We start from the raw sequence: 26668 nt of genomic DNA, 5'->3' as shown, positions 1-26668 counted from the left end.
AGTGCAGACACAATGGGGCGATGGACCTGTTTCCGTGCTGCACTTCCCTATGATTATGTGACCATGAACATCCCATTCTCAAAGATGGTCGAAGAAAACAAATTTGAACAATAACCAGTAATGACAAGTACTTTATTCCTCCCGGTCTCCCCCTTTAGGTTCCTGCCATCACAGAAACAATTCTTCAGCCAATTTCCGTCATCTCACCTTGTACCAAGAAATTGTAAATGCAATGGATATGAAAAAGCCTTGGACACGGATAACATCCTGGAGCTGGTGTTGTAACCTTGTGTTTCCCAGTCTGCAGCTCAAGACAAGCTGTTCCAAGTACAGTTACAAGACCCACATCCATCGAACAGAGAGGAAAATTGCCCAGGTACATGAAATCCACAAGAAGCATGACAATTCCAATCCAACCAATTGCCACTCAAGTTACTTACACACAGAAAGTTACTCAAGAAACAGAGTTACATACACTGCAGTTACTTACACACAGAGAGTGGTAGGTACCTGGAATGCACTGCCAGTGGAAGTGGTGCAAGTAGAAACGATAGTAATGTTTAAGAGGTATTAAGACATGAACAGGCCGGAAATATAGACCACGTGCAGGCAGGTGCGCAACTTAAATTGGCGCCTTGATCGGCACAGCCACTGTGAGCCAAGTGGCCTGTTCCTGTGCTGTACTGTTCTATGTTCGATCAAATCGCCAAGTTCCAGTAGTTCTTAGCAATTTCACTGCAAAATCTGGATGCTGACGCCAACTAGTTTTCTGGTGCAGGTCAGTGGACAGGAATAGCTCTGAGGGAGGAGGCAACTATTTCAGACAATTTACATTTTCTGAATTAACTATATTTAATTATCAACTGCATTTAATTATTTCAAGTGTTTTCTAGCATGGCCCTCTGAAGACTGTGGCAGTAATGTGGCAGACCAGGGAAGATAAGCAATTGCTACACATGCACTTGGTGAACTTTGTGTATACAAACGTAAAATCAGGACAGTCCTACCAAAGTAAAATATGGAGACACAATAATCAAATTATAGACTGGAAATGGAAAAACACAATTAGAGGGGAAAACAATGGATGAAAGAAGGAAAATCTAACAGAAGGAAAATGCATTAAAAAAAACCCCAAAAACTTGAAAATTCCCTACAACAGAAATGAGACCGCATTGTTAAAAAAAATTATAATTTCTAATCCATGAGAAGTATGTTAGTATTCAATTAAGAATTATCCTGAAAAATGGAGAACATGGATTGCAAGTTGATGATGTCCAATGGGACTGCATAGACTGAAAAAAAGACGTGCTAACCTATCACAATTATAATCACATTTTTACACACACACATGCACACGAGTTAAGGTTACTTGAATACATTTAAAGGGACAAAAACCCAATTTCAAAATTTCAAACTCTGCAATGAAGGATGGTAAGTGTTGATTTGGAAAGCCATGATCCTCAAGGACATTTGGAAAAATAATAATTTAGAGATGATGCAGTAGTTGGAAGGAATAAGAGCAAGAGTGATCTTTTGAGGAGTGGTTAAAGATCGTGATTTTGAGACATACCTAGACAGGACAACCTTTAAATTGTCAACCAACACATGTACCATGAAAATAAGTTGACAGATACAAAAAAAGCAGGAAATAGGCGAGATCGAAAAGAACTCAAGAGAAATTTTACAAATAGAAAATGATGGCAAATGAACAAATGAGCCTCACATAAATACTGCAAATTAGAATATTGAGTATTTAATAGATTAAGTATTGTTTTCTGTTTTGGCTGAAATTTAAAAAAGTTAAATGCAAATCAAACCTACAATGATTAAAACATTTGCAGCACTTGATAACTTTTTCTCACAGTCAAATTGATATTCAGCTGTAGCAAATGGAAGACTAAAATTGAAGTGGAACAGACACTTTCAGACACAAGTTGATAAAAGAAAATTATACGGTCAAGTCATCTTATGATCTATGTATTTTCTGGGGCTTTCCTTCACCTATAGTTGATGTGGCTCACAACCAATCTCCTTTATTTCCTGCATTTTTGCTCTCATCTTGTTTCCTCTCAGAAAGGCAAGGAAAATGTTTCTCTGGACTGCACCTCCTCACCCACCAGCATCAACGTATCATTCCCTATATTTTCTTTCAACAATATTCCATAACCAGACACATTATCCTTAGTTTTCATTTTAACCTTTTTAAAAGTACCATTACCTCCTCCAAACTCTGGTTCATTCCCTATAATTCCCTGTCCCCAGTACTTTCCCCACAAAGAGACAATGCACCGTTTTGCTTTTATTTTGTCTCTTTCCAATGTTCAGGGACCCAAGCAGCTCTTCCAGGTGAACCAGCAATTCACTACCATTTTATTGCATGGCAACAGGTGCTCATGATTTGATTTATCCAGTGTATTTCTTGTACGATGGATAAATCAAACATAAATCAGGTGCCTGCTTTAGAGAACCCCCCATTTTGGCTGAAAGGATAACCCCAAACTTTAATTGCCACTTCAAATCTCCTTCCTACTATCACAGACTTATTTGACTTTGTTCTCCAATGTTTCATCAAAGCCCAACCAACATAAGCTCATGGAATAGCACCTCATCATTTGTTTAGGCATGTTGCAGCCTCAGTAATTTCAGATAACCAGCCTTTCGGACTTGTCCAGTTCTGGTGCAAGTTCCTTCACTTGCATCGTTAACCAATGTTTTGTCTCTCCACAGATGTTTTCTGATGTACTGGGTATTTCCAGTATTCATTTTTATTTCAGGATTTCCAGAACTGCTGTATTCTGCATCTCACAATTCCATCATACTCTTTATTTTTTCACCCTTCACTAACTGCTCTCTGTCACCTCCCTCCTTTTACAACATTTGTTCTACCATTGTTTATATTAAATTTGTACTCTCTATCGCTATTCCTCCCTGCAACTTTAAACAGGCTATTTTTCCTCACTTTTCCAGTTCTGATTGTCATTGACTCAAAACATTAATCTATTTTTTACTTCACAGATGTTGTGTAAACTGTAAAAGATCAGCAGCATTTTCTATATTTGCAGTATGATTTGCACCACGTGAATTTTCTTCTATAAAGGTTTGCACGTCCAGTAATTAAAGGTGAACTAATAAAGTATACAATAGAATTTAAGAATTATTGGACAATGGTTCCAGTTGTTTATTTGTAATAGAGGAGTATTAAGGATTAGAAAATACACCAAAAGTTAGTTCAGGAAGTATTATAACAGTCAAATTATAGTCTGGTACAGAAATAAAAGCATCGAGGGAAAAACAATGGATTAAAGAAGGGAAAACTAACAGAAGGAAAATACATTCAAAACAAAACTTGACAATACCCTACAGCAGAAATGAGACCCAACAGCTAAAACGGTTCTCACTTCTGATCCAATCATTCTTAATAATCAATTAAGAATGATCCTATTATTTAAAAGTGCTTGGCTTTAAAATCTACCCATAATTTTCTGTAACAAGTATAATGACAATTCACATTTAAATACCGCAAGCATATAAACAATAACAATAACAGGAAGGCTAGGGAATATAACTGGCAAAGTTACATAAATTGACTGACAGGTCTGAGGTTTCATCTGTCATACCTCAATCTTCTGAACTTACTTGCTGATTCAGACATTAATAATGGGTGAATCAGCATGATCTAGCTCAATGACATGATAAATTTCTCCAAGAGTACCAAAATTTGCCTGCAATAGCGGAGTACATTCATTTAAATTGAATTGTGAACGCAGCCCAGACCATCATACAAACCAACCTTCCTTCTATTGACTCCATTTATACCCAACGCTGCCTCGGCATAATCAAGGACGAGTTGCACCCTGGCAACTTTCTCTTCTCCCCTCTACCATCAGGCAAAAGGTATAGAAGTGGGAAAATGCACACCTCCAAACTCAGGGGCAGCTTCTTCCCAAGTGTTATCAGGCAATTGAATCATCCTACCACAACGAGAGAGCAGTGCTGAACTACTATCTACCTCATTGGTGATTCTCGGACTCTGCTTGATCGGACTTTACTGGCTTTACCTTGCGCTAAACGTTATTCCCTTATCATGTCTCTATTGTAAATGGCTCGATTGTAATCATGTTTTGTCTTTCTGCTGACTGGTTAGCACACGACAAAAGCTTTTCATTGTACCTCGGTACACGTGTCAATCTAAACTAATCTATCAGCAACTTACTGCCCATGAATACGGAAATCCAGCTGTCAGCAGGATGTTGGGCTAACTATCCATTACTTATAATACAATCTTAGCACAAAAATATTTTAAGGAAATTATTTTAATGGAAGTGAAAGGCATGGGGAAGTGATAATTTAAACTAATTTCCCATCATTTTAGCACACTGCCGGCTGCAAAATCTGCCAAATCAAGTTTACAGAATGTTAGAATCATTCAAAGTGTCCAATTTATTCAAATAAACTAACTCCAGCTTCTTAACCGTCTGCAAACCACTAAACACCGATAAGCCCACATCCATTTAATCTATGTTGTATCAAAGTAGAATTCTTAAAGTGCAAATCATCCTCAGCTGAAAACAAAATCACATGGTAAAACATATTTTGTATGGTTGTACATGTCAATTTTTGATTTTACATAAATCGAAATACCCCCTTAAAGTTATTTTTGATCTGTATTGTGAAAGCAGAAAATATTTTCCTCAATAAACTGTATACTCAAAATCAAAAAACTTCAGATGCTGGATCCCTCTAGTGCTAACAAAGAATATTTGACTCTAAACATTAACTATTTTGCATTCCACAGAAAATGCTTACTGACCTGCTAAGACCTTACTAACCTGGTCTTTAGACCTTTTAGACTAAAACTAAATATGTGTTTTTTAAATATTCGAGAGCTTTAACCTTAACTATGTTCCAGTCAAATGTTTCACAGCTGCTAGTCTTATGCAGCCTGTGACAGTTACAGTGCCCTCCATAATGCTTGGGATAAAGACCCATCATTTATTTATTTGCTTCTGTACTCCACAATTTGAGATTTGTAATAGAAAAAAATCACATGTGGTTAAAGTACACATTGTCAGATTTTATTTTTATACCTTTTTGGTTTCACCATGTAGAAATTACAGCTGTGTTTATACATAGTCCCCCCATTTCAGGGCACCATAATGTTTGGGACACATGGCTTCACAGGTGTTTGTAATTGCTCAGGTGTGTTTAAATGCCTCTTTAATGCAGGTATAAGGGAGCTCTCAGCACCTAGTCTTTCCATCACCGTTGGAAACTTTTATAGCTGTTTATCAACATGAGGACCAAAGTTATACCAATGAAAGTCAAAGAAGCCATTAAGAGACTGAAAAACAAGAATAAAACTGTTAGAAACGTCAGCCAAACCTTAGGCTTACCAAAATCAACTGTTTGGAACATCATTAAGAAGAAAGAGAGCATTGGTGAGCTTACTAATCGCAAAGGGTCTAGCAGGCCAAGGAAGACCTCCACAGCTGATGACAGAAGAATGCTCTCCATAATAAAGAAAAATCCCCAAATACCCGTCCAACAGATCAGAAACACTCTTCAGGAGTCAGGTGTGGATTTGTCAATGAACACTGTCCACCAAAGACCTCATGAACAGAAATACAGAGGCTAAACTGCAAGATGCATACCACTGGTTAGCCGCAAAAATAGGATGACCAGGTTACAGTTTGCCAAGAAGTACTTAAAAGAGCAACCACAGTTCTGGAAAAGGGTCTTGTGGACAGATGAGACAAAGATTAACATATCAGAATGTTGGCAAGACAAAGACTGGAAAGAGAAGGAACTGCCCAAGATCCAAAGCATATCACCTCATCTGTGAAACACGGTGGCGGGGTGTTATGGCCTGGGCATGTATGGCTGCTGAAGGTACTGGCTCACTTATTTTCATTGATGATACAACTGCTGATGGTAGTAGCATAATGAATTCTGAAGTGTATAGACTCATCCAATCTGCTCCAGTTCAAACAAATGCCTCAAACTCATTGGCCGGCGGTTCATTCTACAGCAAGACAATGACCCCAAACATACTGCTAAAGCAACAAAGGAGTTTTTCCAAAGCTAAAAAATAGTAAATTCTTGAGCGGCCAAGTCAATCACCCGATCTGAACCCAATTGAGCATGCCTTTTATACGCCAAAAAGAAAACTGAAGGGGACTAGCCCCCCAAATAAACACTGCTGTAATTTCTACATGGTGAAACCAAAATGTATAAAAATGGCCTTTATTAAAATCTGACAATATGCACTTTAACCAAATATGATTTTTTTTTAATTACAAATCTCAAATTGTGGAATACAGAGGCAAATAAATAAATGATGGGTCTTATTCCCAAACATTATGGAGGGCACTATATGCATTGGGGTTTTATACAGTGACAGAACTTCCCAGTGTCAAGGATCCAACAAAACTCCAACAATACAAAAGCATTACACAGTATGATGTTTGAATTTCAGATCGAAAATAGTTTGCAGTTTGGCTGTGTTTTCTGCTGTAGCTGGTTCACAAATTTGCATTAATAAACATCTTACATTTCCTCTTTTCACACAACATTTCACTTCTTTGTAGATTCACACTTACCTGACATATTTTCCCTTTTCCTTGTTTGCAGCAACATAGCTCTGTCTCTATCCAAACTCCTGGAAAAATAATTACATGATTACAGTTTCATGCAACTTATCAATAGAATCTTGAAAAATAATATAATATGTTTCATGTTATTAATTGTACATACCGAGGCTGACAACGATCACACAGGTAGGTTTCTGGAATATGCTGCCTGTCAATACCCATGCAATCTATATGCTGCCACACACTACAAATAAAAATTAAAAAGATGAAATTAAGTTGAAAAAACCTGCTGCAACTATAAACATTACTTGCACAATTAATGACATAATACATTTAATTTCAAGCCATTACCTTAATCTTTCATATGAGTTTCTGTAATGCAAACCAACTAGTTGTTAACTTTTAGTTTAAAAAGGAGAAATATGTCATAAACATCTAATGTATAAAATAACGACAGCATAACCTACAGCATTGTGGAAAACAAAGTGATTTTTAATTAAAATTTACGGTGTTAATTTAGGGTTTATAGTAGAAACCAATGGGGTCCTAAAAGAGCCATTTCCTATTCTTTGTTTTATATTTCAAAATTATTTTCAGATCATTCACATAGAAATCAACAAGAAAAACTTGGATAAATTTGAAAAATAAATATTTTCAACATAAAAGAATGAAAAATAGCAAAAGTCACACAGCAATAAATGAAATCTTAGAAAAAAATGTCACCAGAGGAAAGTGTGCAAAAATAAAATATCATCTCATCTCACTGAAAAGAACAGAAATATGCAATTCAAAGAAAAATAATAATGTTTCTGCTCAGCTGTTCATATAAGTTCTGCATTATTTTTTATGCCAGCAGATTGGTTTGTCTCTTTCAATGTCAACTTGAGTTTAATATTCAAATTGAATCTTCTAAATGGAAAATACACAATGTAAATATTTGTTTTGAAGTCCAATTTTCTTTCATTTTCAAACAAGTTGGCAAAGTGCTAAAAGGAAAATAACAGTTCTCTCCTTGGGAAGCAAATTAAAATTAAATGTAGCTTAAATATTCTTGAAATAGGCAATGATAGTCCTGCCTCTTCCCTCTGCCAGCCTCTCCCTCCCCCCCCCCCCTTCAATGAGTTTGAAGAACTGTTTAGCTTAACATCTAACAAAATTAATAGACTATAGATGCATAAAATAAACATCAGTAGTTGAGCACTAAGGGGAAAATACTCAAATAGTTAGAGCCATGCCTCACTGAAAGAAAAATTGTAGTGGATTTTGGAAGTCATTCATTCCAGTGCTACAACATCACTGTAGGAATTCCTCAAGAGATTGTGCTTGACAAAACCGTCTTCAATGGCACGATTCTTTCTAGAAATGGGGGTGAATATTTCCTTTCATTCCCAACTCCTCTGCAATTGAATCAGTCCATACATCCAAGAAGACCTAGACAACATTCAATAAGCAGAAAGTATCATTCACACTGCACATGTGCCAGAAAATGACAATCAATGAGAAAAAGTCTATCCACCAAATCAACATTCAATGGTATTATCAAGACCCATTCCCCTACCATCAATATCGTAGAGGTCAGCACTGATCAGAAATTAAACTAACGTAGGCATATAAATATGGACGAAAAGAACGTGATTTGTACATCCTGTGGTGAATAATTCACTACCTGCCATGTGATGGAATATTCTCCAATATTTGCATATGCAACTACAACAACACGCAAGAAACTCAACATCATTCAGAAGGAACACATTTGAGTGGGACCTCATCTGCCATCCTAAATATAAACAAACTTCACCACCGATGTAATGTAGTTACAGTTCCTTCCTCAGGCTTCTCCAACAGCATTTCTTAAACCTTCAAGCACAAGGACAAGAGCCTCAGCTGCATGGGAACACCACGATATGTATGCTCCCCTTCAAATTGTACAATATCTTGACTTGGAAATACATTGTCATTCCTGCATCACTATTGGATCTAAATTCTGGAAACCCCTTCCCACAAAACTGAGAGAGTAACTTTCAAAACGACTGCAGCAGTTCAAGAAGATCGATCAACATTACTTTCTCGTGCCATAAGGAATACCAGGTCATCCAATCTTAAAAAGCAGAACAAAAACCAATACGGCCATTCTAATGAATGGTTGTGAACTTTACCACAGCATTTTCCCAACACATTTAAAAAATATTAACTGTCCAGGTATTTCTCAAATACAGGACATTCTGTGTTAAATATTTTCCATATGGAGTATCCAACATCATAATTATAAATCTTCAAGTATATGCATGGAGACATGATACAAATAGTGTGCCCCAAACTCTATGCAACAACTCACTGTGGGCAGCAATGAATGGATATTCTGAGGAACGCCACTTCGTATGAAAAGTAATTTTAAATGATCATAGATATTTAGGAACAAGCTTTTAAAAATCACATACTTGAATTCACTAATGCTATAATCTTTTTTAAATCCTTTCCATTGTTATTTTTTTAAGTCCTGTTTTTGTTCAGATTGTTAGCACACAAGGAGAATCTAGTAACAATTTTGTTATTCAAAATTATAGTAATTATAACCAGTAATTTTACCTGCCTACTGTTATAATTTGCTTTGAAATAATTTTGTAGCTCTTTTCAATCCTGTAAACTCAGTAAGAAGCACAATTAATGGATATTTCCAGTATCCTCTGACCATTGGCTGTTAAATTGGCTATTCAATTTCCACATGATGAAATAGTCTTGATAGCCCATCTGGATATGAAATTTGATGTGGAATGTCTTGTGGTGAATTTGGACCACTGACAAGATTTGGACAAAACTTGGACCAAACATTTGGACTAATTGATCCACATTAGAATTCATGCTCCACATATCTCTCATCCCACTCCATTTCACCCAAACAGCAGATCTTTCTACTGCACTTATGTAGTATATAAATGCTTCTCTGCTAGTTGCCTCATGAAACTCCATGTGGTAACAAGTTCAACGTTCATACCAGTTTGAAAAATCTTAATCCTGCATTCTTCATTGCATTTATTAGAGAACACCGCAAACATCTCACCATTTCTGCAAGACCTCTTAAGCAGAAATACTCTCTCCATATTTATGCCTTTTTTCTATTTTTCCAATAGAACCTTGCACTATTTATCTTCAGACTCTATCAAAGTTTAGTAAACCCCACTTTATCAGAGCAAATCTCTTCAGATCCAGAAATTATGCTAGAAAGAGCTTCTCAATATTTATAAGTACTTTACACAGAACATGCAGCACATATACCCACGAGGCTCTACCTCTGACTCGGGAGGTTCTGACCCGCAAGGCTACACTGCCGGGCCGTGAGGCGCCAGCCTCTCAGAGGCAACTTCGCAAGGCACCTGACGCAGCGGCACCTACGGAAGGCGTCTGCCACAGCCACCATTCACCACAACTACTGTGCATTCCCTCCACTTTATCTATTTTCTTGAGATTTTCATATTTGATTCTTGAACTTGCTTACAGAAAGTGGAAAAACACTCTTTGTGTCTAATCTATCAAGACCATTCAGCAATTTTCTTCCTTCCAATATTTCAACTAAGCGACTAACATTATATTATCCCTGTACAAACATTAAAATAGCTTTGAAGCTTGAAGCAGATGACTAAGTCACTCCTGACCTCAGTGCATAAATTTCAGCCTGGGAAATTAAACGTTGAGCAAATTTTTTTAATTGTATCCCATGCAAAATAAAGGTGCTGAGGCCGATGATGAGGCTAGCTCAGACAATACTTCTCTGACATATTCCTAGTTCTGCATGGCTAAAAGAATAAGCTTCCCTTAAGAGGAATCCAAAATCATCCTTTCAAATAGAAAACTATCATGTAACTCAAGACACAGATGAAAGGCAACGGTTAAAATCATGCAATCCTACCTGCATTTATCACAACAGATCATGTATCCATCATCATGGGTGAATCCACAGATGCACCTGGTAATATCTGTCCCGTAACTTCCATCCTCAGAAGTGCTGATCGTGGTGGCACTGGAGGTTTCATCAAAATTAGCAGTGGTGAATATGCTCACTTCATTTTTTCCTATCACAACTGGTGGAGGAGGCGATGCAGGGGGTGTTGGTGGAGGACGAGCACCATAGTTGTGGTCCTACAATTGAAGAAAAAAAAATAGATTTCAAGGTACCCAATTTTATTTATTTGTTGTATTATTTTCATAAATAATGTATTCAGTGATGAAGAATACATCAAACACTTGCAGCTTTACAGTGAATACATTCTATTCAGCACCATTTTTTAAAAATTCTCTGGACCTAACAAAAGAACATAAAATCTTACCACACTTGTGTATCATTTCAAAAATCAAGGTAATCACCTTTATAAGTTAATCTGATAATGTTAATTATTGTGAAATAAATTACTGCAGATAGTAAATTTCATTTGTCTACCACTATAGGTTGAAAGTCAGGCATTACCATCTCAACTACTACATAAGCTATCTATGAAAACTTCATTTCTAATTGGACCGAAGGCAGCTGACTCATCAATACAATTTGTTCTTCAAAAAGTTACAAATTATTGTACCCCCACAACATTTTCCTACCAAGAACTAACATTAGTACAATTATTAAATTGTCATCTACAAAACTTTTAATTGTTGTGAAATAAAGCAACCAGGCCAAAAATATATTTTGTTCAAGCAGGAACTGCAGCTGCTGGAAGATCGAAGGTACACAAAAATGCTGGAGAAACTCAGCGGGTGCAGCAGCATCTATGGAGCGAAGGAAATAGGCGACGTTTCGGGCCGAAACCCTTCTTCAGACTGATGGGGGGTGGGGGGGGAGAAGGAAGGAAAAAGGGAGAAGGAGGAGCCCGAGGGCGGGGGGATGGGAGGAGACAGCTCGAGGGTTAAGGAAGGGGAGGAGACAGCAAGGGCTAGCAAAACTGGGAGAATTCAACGTTCATGCCATCCGGACGCAAGCAACCCAGGCGGAATATGAGGTGCTGTTCCTCCAATTTCCGGTGTTGCTCACTCTGGCAATGGAGGAGACCCAGGACAGAGAGGTCGGATTGGGAATGGGAGGGGGAGTTGAAGTGCTGAGCCACCGGGAGTTCAGGTAGGTTATTGCGGACTGAGCGGAGGTGTTCGGCGAAACGATCGCCCAACCTCCGCTTAGTCTCCCCGATGTAAATCAGCTGACATCTAGAGCAGCGGATGCAGTAGATGAGGTTGGAGGAGATACAGGTGAACCTTTGTCGCACCTGGAACGACTGCTTGGGTCCTTGAATGGAGTCGAGGGGGGAGGTGAAGGGACAGGTGTTGCATTTCTTGTGGTTGCAACGGAAAGTGCCCGCGGAGGGGGTGGTGCGGGAGGGAAGGGAAGAATTGACAAGGGAGTTGCGGAGGGAGCGGTCTTTGCGGAAGGCAGACATGGGGGGGAGATGGGAAGATGTGGCGAGTGGTGGGGTCACGTTGGAGGTGGCGGAAATGGCGGAGGATTATTTGTTGTATTTGCCGGCTGGTGGGGTGAAAGGTGAGGACTAGGGGGACTCTGCCCTTGTTGTGAGTGCGGGGATGGGGAGAGAGAGCAGTGTTGCGGGGTATGGATGAGACCCTGGTGCGAGCCTCATCAATGGTGGCAGAGGGGAATCCCCGTTCCCTGAAGAACGAGGACATTTCCGATGCCCTGGTGTGGAACACAAAATATATTTTAACAGCCTGTCTATGTATCTGTTCACATTCAGTTTTAAAAACTACCATCAGATGTTTAGCAGTACGCTGGTAATTTAAAACTATGTTGGAACTCATTTCTGGTATTTGTAGAAACATAACTTTGATTTTTATGTCTGTCTCAATAATAGATATCACAAGCAGATAAGAAATAATGCCCACAAATGAAGTCTGTCTTTTAAAAAGTCTATTAACAATTATAGAAAAAATAAAAACACTCAGTAACAATGCACAAAAACAAGCAAAATAAACGATTATATATCAATGTAATAAATATTAAGGAACAAAAATGGCTACACCTAAGTTGTCTGGACCTCACCTGTAGCTAGAGAAGATGCAAAGATCTTCGTCGATGCCCCTGTAATCTTCTCTCTTGCCTCTCAATAATGTAGGATAGATCCCATCAGACCATGGAGATTTAGCCACCTTAATGCTCTTCAAGAGCCACAACATCACCTCCTTTTTGATATCATACAACCCAAATTGCTATTTCAGATAAACAGTTTAAAATGACAGCTTAGCACCGTCATCAGCATCTTGTAACTAAAAATGGGCAATACTTGTCTCATAGCCCAATTAATATTATATTCTGAGATGATTATACAGTCAGATCATCAGAAAAAAAGTACTAATTTGAAATTAAAGTATGCAGGTTGAAATGCAGTTATTCTATTAATTAAATAACTTACTGCATAAGGCAAACCAATGTAACTGTGCGAATGATGAGAACTGCTGGTATATAATTGGTGTGGATAACTGTTTGATTTTTCTACCACCACGGGGCTCGCTTCTACTGATTCTGGTCTGGAGAAAGAGAAAATGCACTGAATTACTCCTTATGTTTTAGATTTATCGCAGCACATAATTCATTCAACTGGAAATAATTATACTTATATGTTACATATTATGTTTTTTTAAAGATATACACATAAGCAAGGCTTCTATTATATTTACCATTATAATCATATTAGAATTAAAAATAAACTTGTACTTAAGTGCCTTGAAATGTCGTAAAATGTCCCAAAGAGCTTTGAGGGGTGTTATCAAACAAAATTTTACAACACGCAAGGACTTATTAGTGCAGGTTACCAAACGTTTGGTCAGAGATAGGTTTACAGAAGTGCATTAAGAAAATAGAAAGGCAGACATATCAAGAAAATTCCAAAGCTAGAGCTTTTCTACCTGAATACACGCAACCAATAAATCTGGGAATATTTCCAGCAGTTGTGCAGTGGCTGCAGTGTGCGAAATGTTCCAAATGCACAGCAGTTACTCACTCATACTATTCCACCAGCACCTCCCAAACCCCAAATTTCTACCACCAAAGAACACAGGAGCAGGCAGACCTCCTGCAGGTTTCCTTGTTGTACCCCCATCATAAGGTCCGGGGCGACCGAGGAGGCCCCTCAGCAGCCTGGGATTTACCAGGATCGGGAGAGCTCCAGAACATCCAACATGCAAGACAGGACCTTTTGACTTTGGACTTTTTCCTTTGTAAATTGTGCCAAAATATGGCCACGTGTGCAAGAATTTCACTGTGCAGTGCACACGTGACAATAAAAAACCATTATGGTCTGTTATAACACGGGTTTACCTATTTAACTATAGGTATATGATGTACATAAATTGGCATATGACATATCTATGCAATACATAAATAATGTATTGCATAGATATGTCATATGCCAATTTATGAACATCATATACCTATACATAGATCGTATGCCTTTCTATATAGGAGTACAATATGCTTGCCTTCATAGGAGTATCAGTCAGGATGTGATGATGCAGTTTTATAAAACTTTGGTTAGGCCATATTTGGAATATTGCATGCAGTTCTGGTCGCCCCCTCATAGGAATGAATTGGAAGCTTTGGAAAAGGTACAGAGGAGGGTAACCAGACTTGGAGGTTTACCAGACAAGGCCAGCACTATTCTGTTTGGCTCAACATTTTACCACACAACAAGAGAACTTATTGAAGCAGGTTTCTGAGCATTTAATATTGTCATTTGGACCATATGACTAAAAAAACAATACAACACATCTTCATTGATAAAACAACTTTAAAATATATATTTTAGCAAATATGCTGTAATTTATTCACACTTTCCAAAATATCTCTTTGCAGTATTTATTTCCACCCAATAAATGGGGTGAAGCATATTGGCAGTAATTTCTGTCCTGCAAAGAACAGACATTGCAACACCTTATCAAACTATGGATAGAAGTTAACCAGAAAATAAAGATTATCTGTTCAAATCAAATCCCAACAAGAACGATCAAATTGACTTTTACTCTATATATTGTAAACTCATTCTAAAACATACCTACAGAATATTTCAAGCGGCTTAACTCCAATACAACAGTTCCTAGTCTCACATGGTGTCAAACATGCAAATCAACTATTATAATTTAAGCTATCACAATTAAATTTTTTTATCAAAATATGTAACAGATAAATATCTTACTTGTTCTAAACATAAAGGATGCAGTCAAGAGGGTCTAAATCAATACATTATCAACAGCAAAGCAATCAACCAACACGGAAGAAGAAAATTATCGCAGCACATGCTTTACATACACCCAACTGTCACGGAACACAGTAACGACCTCGTTGTGATCATCGACCTGACTGTTCACATCCTTTACAGTACCAAATCATTCCGCCCAAAGTAAAAATTACACAATCTACTGCACAACAAATATTGCACCATAATACTGGTTTCTTGTGTAAGAATATACTGAAAGCTCCACAAGAAGCAAATTCCTCAACATTAAGGCCAAAGGTACAATCAAGGATCGTGCTTTTTCTTATCAGTTATGTTATTATTGAAATGATTATTTAGCACTTTGCTGGAAAATAGTTCAGAAATAAAGTTAATTTTATACATTCATTTCTGCTGCTCAGAAAGGTGTTTAAATGTGCATGGTAAAAAACTGCAAAGCTTAGCTAACACTGCACAATGCTGAATAAAACGATAGGGAATCCAGAACGTAATCCCAAAATGATTATTGTACAGGTAGTTGAACATTAATATTTCCTTTACAGTAATTGGCTACAATGCCTATAATGCACGGGTTACAAATATCTTCCAAACAAAGCTTAAAACCAAGTAGGAAGGAACTGCAGAGTGTTCAAAAGGGAACTGCAGATGCTGGTTTACATCAAAGATCAACACAAAATGCTGGAGTAACTCAGCAGGTCAGGCAGCATCTCTGGAGAAAAGAAACATATGATGACGTTTCGGGTTGGAACCCTTCTTCAGACTGAATAAGGGTTCCTACCCAAAACATCACCTATTCCTTCTCTCCAGAAATGCTGCTTGACCTGCTGAGTTACTCCAGCACTTTGTGTCTATCTTATGCTTAAAACTGAACAGTTTAAAAGAATGTATTTGGCATCAAAACAAAAGTAGTATATAAATTTAATTTATAAATATATTTCCATGTGTAAAATTAAAACTCAACTTGAACCTCATGAGCATTGATCTAAATACCCAATAGATGATTCAAGCATGATCATTATTATAGATGTATCTATATATCTGAAGTTGTTAAGTTCGAAGATGCAACACAAAATATTAATCAAGGGCAGAGAACAAGAATTAAAACCAAAAAAATCTTGAAATAGGTTAAAATTGCAGCAAATGGAACCTGAAACATGGTTACGTTCTATCGAACTCTGACAGGCATTTACGGCTTTAATTTAGATATATTTTCTACTGTGGCCGAGTCAAAAAAACACCTGCAGTTCAATTTTTACTATTTATCTTTAACTAAAAAGTGTTCCTTTCCCAAAAATTTGTAACTTACTTTAATTTATTAACTGCACTAGATGGTTTTGAAAGGGTTCAAGTTAACCAAAAGTTGAACTAATTATAGCCATAATTTACAGACTGTCAATGTCATTTATTTGTTCTTAATTGTTTGATACCACAATAATGTTAATAGTGTCTCAATTCTATATCAACATACAATCAGTTCATCAACATCAAAATATTAAAGTGCTTGTTTAAATATGTATTTCCTATTCATGCTATCATAACTGCCATGAGTTATACTTTTAAGGCAGCATTTATAATCACAGCCTCTGCAAACATTTATCTACAATTCTATGGTGACATACCGTACCCCTCAGGTGAACTTGTAATGCAAATTTACTGCCACAAGATGGTGGTCTGGTGCAGTTTACACTGGTGCACAAGCTATTTTGTCTACATCCAAGTTTGGAAAATGGTACATATATTTCCAACATCATACTCAAGTTCCTTTCCATTTTAAGTTAATAGAAATGATTTATCTACTTCCAGTTCCCACTTCTTACTATTTCCTAATTCCTACCAATCCAATACATTTTAGTTTTTTTAGGGGATGCGAATTTCCAAGCTAGCAAGTGCCAATGGTGCTATTTTTTTCTAATTGTGATCTGCCATCTTCATCTGCATTCATCTTCTGTATAGTGCACTATCTTTTCTCACCATTTATGTTCGTACACGAGGCAGAAATCTTAAAAAAATTAATTGACAAGTAAAAACTATTGCTTACACCTCCTGTTCCAATTTTAATTTCAAGGCCTGCAAGATGCAAATTGCCATAGTAAACTTTGTTCCTTAGTGTTGCTACTTTGCAACCCTTAGCTCTTTAAAAAAAACTACTAAATTGAAAGTTTGTAACATGTTAACATAGAAATCAAGAAAAGGTGAGACAAATAAGAGCAGACAAAAGAAAACAAATGGATCTAGAAAATGCATCATAACCACAAGAAACAACATGCTCAAACTTATAAGCACATTCACAGCGTACCTACAATTAACACAGATTTACAATGTGATATTTATTTCTGTGCTATAACAAGCTATTTCCGGTAGACACCTGGGACCTTTAATAACTGAATAACATCAAAATAGCAGTTAGAAATGCACCAGCGTACAGAGCTTCCTAGTTATTTATTCAATTTAACTAACTATTCCTGATACTAATATGTAGGAAAGAACTGCAGATGCTGGTTTAAATCGAAGATAGACACAAAATGCTGAAGTAACTCAGCGGGCAGCATCTCTGGAGAGAAGGAATAGGTGACTTTTTGGGTTGAGACCCTTCTTCGGACTGATGTCAGGGGAGCGGGCGGTGCAGAGATAAAATGTAATCGGAGACAGTAAAGGGCCTGTCCCACTTAGGCGACTTCTTTGGCGAGTTTAGGAGACTCTGTGCTCGCCACAAGATCTCCACATGGTCACAGGTGGTCTCCTTCATGGTCGGGAGGAGTTCCCGCATTCTGGGAACTAGTCGAGGCCTCAGTATGGTCGCCATAGAGAAAATTGATACATTTGTAGTCGTAGGTCTAGGTAGTCTTAGTTAATCGCTTTTGCTGACCGGTTATTTTCATTGGCTCATTGAGAAAAAAAAGGTATGTAAACAGCAGCACGTGATGCGCTGTCATTCCAGTGCGTGGTCATTGCGCAATTTTTCTTTCAGTGGATCAGACGGTGTGAGACATGGCTCCGAGGAGAAGGCTTCAGTGCAGGGGCAGGGCACAACCCTCAACAACTGTTATCAACATTTGTTTGTTTATAAGATTTTTGTATGTTTCATTACCAATAAAGGAAATTCCTGACTTTTTAACAAATTGATATATGAATATCAATTCATAGTAGTCCCTCATGTCATCACTTATATCTCTTATTTCATTTCTCATATATTTAGATCATTGAAACACACACAAACACAAGGAAGGAATGCACTGTATTTAAAGTTTGACTTTTCACATTTATTTTGATGAAGAAAACAGACACAAGCGCTTCAAATGCACTGCATTTAAAAGGATTTTATTTTTATACATCTCGATAAATCTAACACAAGCAATACACTGAATTTAAAAGAATATATTTGAAAAATCGAACGTCATTTTTTTAGGTGATCTTACGACTACATAGAGTCGTAGCCAGTCGTAGCTTGCTTTCTGTGATCATGGGTGTAGTCGTCTGTAAGTCGAAGGGGGTCGTTCTCAGTCTCCACTCTTGGGTCGCCAATTGTCACGAGTGTATCGACGATTAAGTCGTAGCTTGTCCTACATAGTTGTAGGATGTCTTCTGCATAGTCGTAGGATGAGTTTGATACATTCACTTTTTCAGCGATTTAACAAGACTATGACAGTCGCCTGCACTCGCAAAAGAAGTCGCCTAAGTGGGACAGGACCTTTAGACTGGTCAGAGAACTGGGAAGGGGGAGGGGATGGAAAGCAAGGGTTACTTGAAGTTAGAGAAGTCAATGTTCGTACCTTTTTGAAAAAAAGGCGTCTGAGGTAGGTAGTTGGACATAGGTAGTGAGGGATTGGACCGGGGGGGGGATAGGATGGAGTCGAGGTATGGGATCCCTGAAGGTATTCCTGAAACAAGATTAGTTTCTCTCCAGAGATGCTGTCTGTCCCGCTGAGTTACTCCAGCTTTTTGTGTCAATCTCCAGGTCAAACCTGACATACAGGTGTTACATCTCCTGAGGTTGCAGGGCGAAGTCCCCAGGGAGGGGACAGTCCATGGGGAGGGAACAGTTTGGGTGAGAAAGGATGTGAAAAAAAAAGAGTTGCGGAGGGAGTGGTCTCAATGGAAAGGCAAAAGTGATGGGGATGGGAAGACATGACTGGTTGTGAGATCATGTTGAGATGGCAGAAATGTTGGAGAATATGTTGTATGCGGAGGCTGGTGGAATGAAAGGCAAGGATCAAGAAAACGCTATCCTTGTTCTGTCTGGGGTGACGTGGACGAGAGAAGAACTGCGTGACATATAAGAGACACTGGTGAGGGATACATGTACAACAGCAGGAGAGTGTTGCTGTCGTAGATGGATCCCTCGCCCGTCTCCTCTGTGTCTCGTAGTTCTTCTCTCGCTCGCTCTCCGCAACTCCATGATTCACTCAACCCTGCCCATCTAAACTGCCTCCTCCCCAGGTACTTTCCTCTGCAATCTCAGGAGACCTAGCACCTATCTCTACCCTCCTCCTTTATATCCATTCAGGGACCCCAGCAGCCCTTCCAGGTGAAACAGAGGTTCACGTGCATCTCCTCTAACTTCATATACTGATATTCCCCGACATATACAAGGGTTACGTTCTAATGCATCTCCTGCGGTTGCAGGGCAAAGTCCACGGGGAAGAAATGGTTTAGGTGGGGAGGAAATGGTCTCTGCGGAAAGCAGAAAAGGGTGGAGATGGAAAGATGTGACTAGTCGTGGGTGAAGAAATGTTATTGACTTAAAACAAAATGTTTTTATCCCACTTCTATCTTCCACCTCCTACTGCCTTTCATTCCTTAACTGATATGGTCCTTTTCTTTGATTCCCCCATCTAACTGAGGTAACTCAGAGATAACTCTTTCATCATGTTCCTTTTATCTGGGTGTCAATTCTGTCTCAACATGTTTACTAAATCCTTAAAAGTCTAATTGCTTTAAAACCATAAAGACAATTTCCAGTTGGGAAAGTAGCTTAATCACTAATCTCAATAACATCGAATAAACAATGTTTCTGTTGTTCAACACTCAGATCCCACTCTCGTTTCATCAATTGTAATACTTCAGCAGGGGATTTGTTAGTTCCACCATTCCAATACCCTGGAAGGGGGGAGAGAGTGGGTAGTGGGAGAGGGTTAGAGAGGAGTGGGGGGGAGGAGGGGAGAGGGGGTTGGAGGAGGGGAGAGAGGGTTGGAGGTGGGGAGAGGGGGTTGGAGGAGGGGAGAGTGGGTTGGAGGGGAGGAGAGGGGGAAGAGGGTGGGAGGGGGAGGGAGAGAGAGGAGGGGGAAAGGAGAGGGGGGGAGAGAGTGGGGAGGGGGAAGCGGGGGGAAGGGAGGGGGGGGAGGGAGGGGGAGGGGAGAGGTGGAGGGGAGAGGTGGAGGGGAGAGGTGGAGGGGAGAGGTGGAGGGGGAGGGGAGAGGGGGAGGGGAGTGGGCGATGGGAGAGGGGAGTGGGCGATGGGAGAGGGGAGAGGGGAGGGGAGGGGGAAAGAGAGTGGGGAGGGGGAAGAGGGGGGAAGGGATGGGGAGGGTGGGAGGTGGAGGGGAGAGGTGGAGGGGAGAGGTGGAGGGGAGAGGTGGAGGGGAGAGGTGGAGGGGAGAGGTGGAGGGGAGAGGTGGAGGGGAGAGGTGGAGGGGAGAGGGGGAGGGGAGTGGGCGATGGGAGAGGAGGAGAGGGGCAGTGGAGAGGGAGAGTGGGGAGAGGGAGTGGTGAGAGGGAGAGTGGGGGAGGGAGAGGGAAAGGGGGAGGGGGGGGCAGGGAGAGTGGGGAGAGGGAGAGCGGGGAGAGGGAGAGCAGGGAGAGGGAGAGCGGGGAGACGGAGAGAGAGAGGAGGGGAAAGGGGGGGGATAGAGAGGAGGGGAGAGAGAATGGAGTGAGCGGGTGGGCGGGAGTCGAGCTGCCGGAGGCGTGGCGCGAGCATACTTGGCATGATGCGGGCAGCGGGGGGAGGGGGGGGGGCGGTGGGGGGTGGAGGAGAGCCGGGCTGCCAAATGAGGAGAGAGAGAAGCGGCTTCTGACTCTGTAAACCCACAGCCGGAATGAGCGCGCAAGGCTTCACGAGTTGCGCCTACAGTTATGATAAGGTTCAGCGCGTGAGGAGTCGCTGCCCCGAGATATGTAGAACAAAGAAGCTACAGCAGAACGGAGCTGGGGGGGGGGGGGGGGGGGATTTTATTAAAAAATGTGTACATAAAAATGTCTAAATGTAATGAGGAGTGGATTAGCGAATGTAAAAATGAAATCGCTAGCGAAATGGAAAAAATGTCGGAGTATCTGCGTGTGGTTTTGGCGGACCAAGGAATCAAAGGCCAAAAATCTAATCTAAAAAAAAAATCTGAAAATCGAATCTGACGTACACCCACAAACACACACAGAGTTTTAATATATAGATAGATATGATGATATATGATATGCTTATTTTTATTACTGCAAGCAATGGCTCGTCAATTTCAATGGCCACCCGAGGTGAAACTGACAAGCTGCTCTGAAAGGCCAAAATTTCTGATTCCTGCAGGGAGGTTACATGTTTTTTTTGTTCCCTGGCCTTCCCCCACCCCCCTCAAAATTGCATTATAAACAATTCAGCCCAGATAATACAAATAATGTTCCCTAATTTATCCATCACGTTATATCCAATTCACGTTATGGAGGCACATGCTACAACTTTACTGCCTGTCTGTAGGGTTGCTGAGACATCATCTGGCCGCAATTGTGAGGAGAATCAGTTGTAGAGAACAATTATTGGCAGAATGGGATTGCTCTATGAGCTGATCAAACTTGCTAATCTCCTTCGTTCACATTAAAGTGTAAAATACAATATGCTGGAGTGTTTCAGTGGGTCGGGCAGCATCTGTGGAGACATCAGACTGAAGAAGTGTCTAGACCCAAAACATCGTCTGTCGAATCCCTCCACAAATTCCGCCTGACCCACTGTGTTACTCTCATTTTTTTGCCCATGAAAGTCATTGATACCCATCGACTTGGATCCGAGTGAAGAACTTACAAGTAATAAGTTTACTAATGACACAAAAGTTGACTTATTGGATAGTTGCCGAAGGCTACCACAGGATACAGTTCAGATTGAAAGATGGGCAGAGCTTTGTCAGATGGAATTTAATCCCAACAAGTGCAAGGTGAGGCGTTTTATGAAATCAGGGTATGACATATACAGTAAATAGAGCTAAGGAATGCAGAGGAACAAGGGTCCTTGGGATTCAAGTCCATTGTTCCCTGAAAGTGATGAAGTGGATGGATAAAATAAAGAGGGCATGGAGCTTTACTTCATGGGTCAGGGAACAGAACAAAAAATGTGGGAAATTACGTTGCAACTTTACAAAACTCTGGTTAGACCACTGTTCTTGTATCTGCACTGTAGGAAGGACATATACCTGAGAGGGAGTAGAGCAGTTTCGCTAGGGTGTTTCCTAGATTACATTGATAGGGATAGTTTTCCCTGGAGCGAAGAGGGCTAAGAGGTGACCTGATAAAGATGCTTAAAGTTACAAGATAGGGAAGACATTTACAGGGTAGATAGTTGGAATCTTTATTTAAAATCATGATAGGGGTATCAAAAACACGACTATAAGTTTAAGGTGAGAAGAGAATTTTAAAGGGGATTTAAAAGGAAAATGTTCCCCAAAACAAAGAGTGATTGATAACTGGAATTAGCTGACCGAGGTGTTGGTAAAGTCAGAAACAATCACTGTTTAAGAGATATTTAGATGCGCAATTTAAATAGGTATGGCATAGAAGGATACAAAAATCCATTGCAAATAGATGAGATTAGTATGAGGGTAAAGGGTCATAAGTGATAGTAGTAGAATTCGGCCATTCAGCCCATCAAGTCTTCTCTGCCATTCAATCATGGCTGATCTACCTCACACTCCTAACCATTCTCCAGCCTTCTCCCCATAACCTCTGACACCTGTACTAATCAAGAATTTATCTATCTCTGCTTGGTCTCCACAGCCTTCAGTGGCAAAGAATTCCAGATTCACCACCCTCTGACTAAAGACATTCCTCCTTATCTCTTTCCTAACTCATCTGCCCTTTAATTCTGAGGCTAGGTCCCATAGCCCTAGACTCTCACACTAGTGGAAACATCCTCTCTACATCCACTCTATCCAAGCCTTTCACTATTCTGTATGGTTCAATGAGGTCCCCCCCTCATTCTTCTAAACTCCAGTGAGTACAAGCCCAGTGCCGACAAACACTCATCATAGGTTAACCTACTCATTCCTGGGATCATTCTTGTAATCCTCTTCGGGACTATCTCCAGAGCCAGCACATCCTTCCTCAGATACAGTGCCCAAAATTGCTCACAATATTCCAAATGCTGCGTTACCAGCACCTTATAGAGCCTCGACATTACATCACTGTTTTTGTATACAGGCCCTCTTGAAATAAATGCTAACATTGAGTTTGCTTTCTTTACTACCGATTTGACTAGCAGATTAACTTTTTGGGAATGCTGCACCAACAGTTCCACGTCCCTTTGCGCCTCCGATTTTTGGATTATCTCCCCATTTAGAAAGTAGTCTATGCCTTTGGTGCCACTTTGGTGGCAAGAACAAGGAGGCAGATTATTAGCTGAATGGTGTTCAAAAAGGAACTGCAGATGCTGGAATATCGAAGGTACACAAAATTGCTGGGGAAACTCAGCGGGTGCAGCAGCATCTATGGAGCGAAGGAAATAGGCGACGTTTCGGGCCGAAACCCTTCTTCAGAATGGTGTCAGGTTAGGAAAAGGGGAGGTGCAACAAGACCTGGATGTCCTTGTACGTCAGTCACTGAAAGTAGGCATGCAGGTACAGCAGGCAGTGAAGAAAGCAAATGGAATGTTGGCCTTCAGAGTGAGAGGATTTGAGTGTAGAAGCAAAGAGGTCCTACTGCAGTTGTTCAGGGCCCCGGTGAGACCACATCTGGAGTATCGTGTGCAGTTTTGGTCTCCTAATTTGAGGAAGGCCATTCTTGCTATTGTGGGAGTGCAGCATAGGTTCACCAGGTTAATTCCTAAGATGGCGGGACTGATATGTGATGAAAGAATGGACCAACTGGGCTTATATTCACTAGAATTTAGAAGGGTGAGAGTGGAATTCTCTGCCTCAGAGGGTGGTGGAGGCCAGTTCTCTGGAAATTTTCAAGAGAGAGCTAGATAGGGCTCTTGAAGATAGCGGGGTCGGGGATATGGGGAGAAGGCAGGAACGGGGTACTGATTGTGGATGATCAGCCATGATAGAAACATAGAAAATAGGTGCAGGAGTATGCCACACGGCCCTTCAAGCCATTCAATGTGATCATTGAATTCTCTGCCACAGAAGGTAGTTGAGGCCAGTTCATTGGCTATATTTAAGAGGGAGTTAGATGTGGCCCTTGTGGCTAAAGGGATCAGAGGGTATGGAGAGAAGGCAGGTACAGGATACTGAGTTGGATGATCAGCCATGATTATAGTGAATGGTGGTGCAGGCTCGAAGGGCCGAATGGCCTACTCCTGCACCTATTTTCTATGTTTCTATCATGGCTGATTATCCACAATCAGTACCCCGTTCCTGCCTTCTCCCCATATCCCCGACCCCGCAATCTTCAAGAGCCCTATCTAGCTCTCTCTTGAAAATTTCCAGAGAACTGGCCTCCACCACCCTCTGAGGCAGAGAATTCCACAGATTCACAATTCTCTGTGAAAAAGGAAGAGAGTTAAGGAGAAGGACCGCAAAAGTAACAATCTCAGGATTACTGCCTGTGCCATGCGACAATGAGTAGGAATGGAGTGAGGTGGAGGATAAATGCATGGCTGAGGGACTGGTGCAGAGGGCAGGGATTCAAGTTTCTGGATCATTGGGACCTCTTTTGGGGAAGGTGTGACCTGTACAAAAAGGACGCATTGCACTTGAACCTGAGGGGAACCAATATCCTGGCGGGGAGATTTGCAAAGGCTACTGGGGAGACTTTAAATTAGAACGGTTGGGGGGAGGGACTCAAATAGAGAAAGCTAGTAGACAGCGTGTGAGGCAGGAGGCAGAGAAGGGTAGCCCTCAGACCCAACATGTAGGGGTGAAAGAAGAAAAATATAATAAACACAGAATAAGAGGTGGTGGGTTTCTTAAATGTGTATATTTTAATGCTAGGAGCATTGTAAGAAAGGTGGATAAGCTTAGAGCCTGGATTGACACCCGGAAGTATGATGTTGTGGGGATTAGTGAAACATGGTTGCAGGAGGGCTGTGATTGGAAACTAAATATTCCAGGATTTCGTTGCTTCAGGTGTGATAGAATTGGAGGGGCAAGAGGTGGAGGTGTTGCATTGCTTGTCAGGGAATATATTACAGCAGTGCTTTGGCGGGATAGATTAGAGGGCTCGTCTAGGTAGGCTATTTGGGTGGAACTGAGAAATGGGAAAGGTGTAGCAACACTTATAGGGGTGTATTATAAACCGCCTAATGGGGAGCGAGAATTGGAAGAGCAAATATGTAAGGAGATAGCAGATATTAGTAGTAAGCACAAGGTAGTGATTGTGGAAGATTTCAATTTTCCACACAGACTGGGAAACACATTCTGTAAAAGGGCTGGATGGTTTGGAGATTGTAAAATGTGTGCAGGATAGTTTTTTTCAGCAATACATAGAGGTACCTACTAGAGCAGGGGCAGTGCTGGACCTCCTGTTAGGAAATGAGACAGGTCAGTTGACGGAGGTATGTGTTGGGGAGCACTTCGGGTCCAGTGATCACAATACCATTTGTTTCAATATAATTATGGAGAAGGTCAGAACTGGTCCAAGGGTTGAGATTTTTGATTGGAGAAAGGCTAACTTTGAGGAGATGCGAAAGGATTTAAAAGGAGTGAATTGGGACATTTTGTTTTATGGGAAGAATGTAGTAGAGAAATAGGGGACATTTAAAGGTGAAATTTTAAGAGTACAGAATCTTTATGTCCCTGTTCGGTTGAAAGGAAAGAGTAATAATTGGAAAGAGCCATGGTTTTCAAGGGAAATTGGACACTTGGTTCAGAAAAAGAGAGAGATCTACAATAATTATAGGCAGCATGGAGTAAATGAAGTGCTTGAGGAGTATAAAGAATGTAAAAAGAATCTTAAGAAGGAAATTAGAAAAGCTAAAAGAAGATGAGGTTGCTTTGGCAAGTAAGGTGAAAGTAAATCCAAAGGATTTCTACAGCTATATTAATAGCAAAAGGATAACAAGGGATAAAATTGGCCCATTAGAGAGTCAGAGTGGACAGCTATCTGCAGAGCCAAAAGAGATGGGGGAGATATTGAACAATTTATTTTCTTCGGTATTCACCAAGGAGAAGGATATTGAATTATGTGAGGTAAGGGAAACAAGTAGGGTAGCTATGGAAGCTATGAGGATCAAAGAAGAGGAAGTACTGACACTTTTGAAAAATATAAAAGTGGATAAGTCTCCAGGTCCTGACAGGATATTCCCTAGAACATTGAGGGAAGTTAGTGTAGAAATAGCACGGGCTATGACAGAAATATTTCAAATGTCATTAGAAACGGGAATGGTGCCGGAAGATTGGCGTACTGCGCATGTTGTTCCATTGTTTAAAAAGGGTTCTAAGAGTAAACCTACCAATTATAGACCTGTTAGTTTGACGTCAGTGGTGGGCAAATTAATGGAAAGGATAATTAGAGATAATATATATAATCATCTGGATAAACAGGGTCTGATTAGGAACAGTCAGCATGGATTTGTGCCTGGAAGGTCATGTTTGACTAATCTTCTTGAATTTTTTTGAAGAGGTTACTAGGGAAATTGATGAGGGTAAAGCAGTGGATGTTGTCTATATGGACTTCAGTAAGGCCTTTGACAAGGTTCCACATGGAAGGTTGGTTAAGAAGGTTCAA

The 26668-nt window shown here is 40.2% G+C and overlaps 1 protein-coding gene across 5 annotated transcripts in view; it reads right to left on the bottom strand.

Annotated features, from left to right (window-relative positions):
• Positions 1-26668, bottom strand: part of kmt2e (lysine methyltransferase 2E (inactive)) — a 99320-nt gene that overhangs the window by 51812 nt on the left and 20840 nt on the right. For all 5 annotated transcript variants that reach the window (XM_033039893.1, XM_033039894.1, XM_033039897.1 and 2 more), the window contains exons 3-6: positions 12995-13109; positions 10495-10724; positions 6754-6834; positions 6600-6658 (exon numbers count right to left, since the gene is read on the bottom strand). In XM_033039893.1, coding sequence (XP_032895784.1) covers positions 6600-6658; positions 6754-6834; positions 10495-10724; positions 12995-13109 — 485 coding nt within the window. The remainder of the gene's footprint in view (positions 1-6599; positions 6659-6753; positions 6835-10494; positions 10725-12994; positions 13110-26668) is intronic.

Source organism: Amblyraja radiata, chromosome 21 (genome assembly GCF_010909765.2).
Source record: "Amblyraja radiata isolate CabotCenter1 chromosome 21, sAmbRad1.1.pri, whole genome shotgun sequence".
In the NCBI taxonomy this organism is placed as follows: Eukaryota; Metazoa; Chordata; class Chondrichthyes; order Rajiformes; family Rajidae; genus Amblyraja; species Amblyraja radiata.
Note: the sequence above shows the minus strand (reverse complement) of the source record. Positions and strands in the feature narration are given on the sequence as shown.